Source organism: Maylandia zebra, linkage group LG5, assembly GCF_041146795.1.
Source record: "Maylandia zebra isolate NMK-2024a linkage group LG5, Mzebra_GT3a, whole genome shotgun sequence".
Taxonomy (NCBI): Eukaryota; Metazoa; Chordata; class Actinopteri; order Cichliformes; family Cichlidae; genus Maylandia; species Maylandia zebra.
This window is the reverse complement of record NC_135171.1, coordinates 39,655,015-39,658,368: the sequence shown is the minus strand read 5'-3', so window position 1 is coordinate 39,658,368 and position 3,354 is coordinate 39,655,015. Positions and strand designations below refer to the sequence as shown.

At 36.8% G+C, this 3,354-nt stretch overlaps 1 protein-coding gene across 1 annotated transcript; it reads left to right on the top strand.

Annotated features, from left to right (window-relative positions):
* The first annotated feature begins 1,335 nt into the window (after positions 1-1,335).
* Positions 1,336-2,498, top strand: LOC112430936 (odorant receptor 131-2-like). The gene is made up of 2 exons (XM_024799448.2): positions 1,336-1,467; positions 1,716-2,498. The coding sequence occupies exons 1-2, from the start codon at positions 1,336-1,338 to the stop codon at positions 2,496-2,498; spliced, it is 915 nt and encodes a 304-aa protein (XP_024655216.2).
* Positions 2,499-3,354: the final 856 nt, after the last annotated feature.

Here is a 3,354-nt window from a genome sequence, read left to right as displayed (position 1 = left end):
TTTGAAATAAGGGGGTAGGAACAGGAAAAATGTAATCCTACTCCTTTTCGAGCACACACATTGTATAGACATAGATATATACATGAAACTTCATTTTTTATATATTTTGTTTTTTCTTTTTTCCCTTGTTATTTCAGTTATATTTGCATGTTCTAAAGAAAATCTATCTATGTTTTGTCATACTGATGTAAAAGACAAAAAATAATGGGTATTAACACCCTTAATGAGCAGGCCTTTTGAATGGAGTCCTTTAATGCACGCACATGGCCTAGGGCAGGGATACACATATAATACAAAGAGCTGTTTCAGGTTAGCAGGAGAGCTGGGGTTAGTGGATGTTGTAGCCTAAATGCTGACAATATCCTCTGACTTTTCAAACTTTAAACAAAGACACTAGACCATGTGTTGGTGTCATGTCAACCTAAGGAGATGGACCATAAGACAAAGCATGATATTGACACATTTGCAGTGATTCTTGTCTCTTCTTCGTGAGCTAGCAAAAGTGCCTAATACACACGTGCATGCACTAACGGGTACGAGCACTCCTGGGGGAGGGGATATCTCCCTCTCTCTCACACAGAGACACACCTGACGCCATTTGCATATAACCACTATTATAAATTATCAATCACTGGCAAGTGCTACAAGACAGAAGTCAACCATAACCAGGTGAGCACCTATTCTTTGGTGGGTGGGGTTGTTTATAAAAACAATTTATATATTCTTTGAGATTTGTATTGTATTGAATCATTTAGTGTAGTATATTTTATTTTATGTGATCAGCTATATAATAACTCTGATTGTAACACAACCAGGCGCAATTATCAACTATGATTTAAGTTACTACTTTGAATGAGAATGCTACTATTATCCAGCTCGTTGTGACTAAGTTAATGTTATAGGTCAAACTTGGAGTTTTTTCTTTAATGAAAATGTCTTATTGCAGTTCACACTTAACTAAAGCAGAGTTTAGTGCAGAAAAGCATAGTTTGTTGTAAACTGGAGCAGAAAGGTTTTTGAACTTTATAAAATTGATGAGAATAAATAATTTATGGTGGATTACATTGCAGAAAATGCATTTTCTGAAATGTAAATTATTGGCTTAAGCAAAATGAATTACTTTTGATGCTTGGATATGGTGTTTTATGGTTGGTGTAATAGTGTTGCAGAATATTTAAGATTTCTAAGATTATTATTGATCAGATAAGGGATGCTCATAGATATCAAAACTTTGCCGTGTTTTTAAAGTTAACACCGTCTGTGTTACAACCTGCCATAACAATCAATGATGTCTACAGGTTTTTTGGCCAACTCATGAACCTTTCAAATGCTGCCATGAATTTGACAACAGTTACGTATCGGGACCCGTTAAACATAGCTATTGTCAAGAATGTGATAACTGTGGTCCTCTGTATCGCCATCATCTATGTCAACGGCACCTTGCTGCACACATTCAAAAAACATGAGGTCTGTATCCTGCTCATAAATTTTGCATCTATTTATTACATCCATTTAGAACTACATACTAGACGACAGAATGTGATATATTCTGCACGGTGAACATTCCATCGCGCAAAGAGACGTTGGAGTGACGTCTTTTAAGTGATTTTTTGGACGTCCAAGTTTGGTCACTGGAGCAGTTGTTTTTTATCCACCGTTCAATGTTTAGTGGGATAATTCACCTTTCATGTTCTAAATCCTGTCCTTCTCTTCAGGTTTTCAACACAAATCCTCGTTACATCCTGTACATTCATCTGGTAATCAATGATATCCTCCTGCTCATCATGTTCACCCTCCTTCAAGTTCTCAGTTATGCCATTTTCACTCTTCAAGTGTTCTTCTGTATTATTTTGCTAGTGATTGCTGTCATTTCCAGCCTTAACACTCCAATGACCCTCGCTGTGATGGCAGTAGAGTGTTATGTTGCCATATGCTTCCCTCTCCAGCACTCACAGATCTGTACAGTCAAAAATGTAACCGTTGTGATCACAGTGATATGGATGCTAAGTTCACTTACAATTCTGCCAGATTTATTCACCATCTTGGCCACAGAATCCAGAGATTTCTTTCATTCAAGAGTCTTCTGCCTTTTGAAAACAACCTTCAGACCTCCTGAGCTAGAAAAGAAGAGAACTATATCCAACATTGTATTTCTGGTTATTGTTTGGCTCATCCTTATCTACACATATTTCAGAATCCTTTTCGCTGCACAGGCAGCTGCTGCAAACGCCAGGAAAGCAAGAAACACTGTACTGCTGCACGGCTTCCAGCTGCTGCTGTGCATGCTCACCTACATGCATGATTTGCTGCTGAATGGTTTGATAGCCTTGTTTCCAAGTGGAGCACTGACTATTCGCTACACAGTCTCAATACTAATACATGTTCTGCCTCGAATCATCAGTCCAGTTGTTTATGGGATACGAGATAAGATGTTCAGAAAGTACCTGAAAAAATACTTGTTTCATACAAAAAATGCTAATGCTTTTGTACACAGGTAACCCAGACAAGACAGACATTGTTGACGTTACACATTTATCAATTTCTCTTAATTTTATTACCATTTACTTTTAGATACAGACTAAGTAGAAGTAATGGGAGTAGTGAAATTCACTTTATGTTTCTCATATCATCCTGACTTACAATTTTTTTGATCTTTCTAAACTCTCATTCACAGTGAAACAGTGTTCTGTTAGTCTCTGCATTTTGAAGCTGTAGGCAGAAATACTGTAACTTCCTGTTTGTATCACAAAGGAGAAAACTGCAGTAACCTAACCTACAGCAAATAAAAACATATTTTCATGAGTTTTCAGAATTTGGTGTTATTGGATTCATTTTAGGTGCTCAGTGTTTAGTGTAATATGTTCCAAAGTAACATGCTACTTCATTGACAGTCCGTTTTTCCATAAAGCATTACTGTGCTAAATTGAAAAATGGTATAACAGTTTTGTTGTTACTTATGTAAGACAGGTTCTCCAATTATGTGCATGATGGGAAAATAATCAAATGAGCCTTTTTCCTGCAAACATTTTGCTACCATTGGCTCACTAATGGATTTTATGTGGTGGTTTATGTGGAGGGAAATTTTGAAATTGCAGAGCAGGATACTTTATATAGTACTGTTAATTAGTAATTATTGCTTTTGGCTTCCTGTAAGCTACATTAGTGCTTGCACTTGCAGTGATGAAGTGAATGCAGAACACCACTGAACTGATCTGAATGGACTGGCTCATTGTCAGTGATCTGATCCAGCTTTTCAGTTTTGTTACTTGTGTTATTTGGTATCATACTTGAATTTTTCGTGACATGGGGTATTCGTAAGTCGGGGTTCCACTGTATTTAAGAATATTTTATGTT

What these genes read in the sequence shown, in the direction of transcription:
- LOC112430936 (XM_024799448.2), top strand. Translation starts at nt 1,336, where the DNA reads ATGAATTTGACAACAGTTACGTATCGGGACCCGTTAAACATAGCTATT. An exon ending in ACACATTCAAAAAACATGAG is followed by an intron (nt 1,468 to 1,715) that starts GTCTGTATCCTG and finishes CCTTCTCTTCAG; the next exon opens with GTTTTCAACACAAATCCTCG.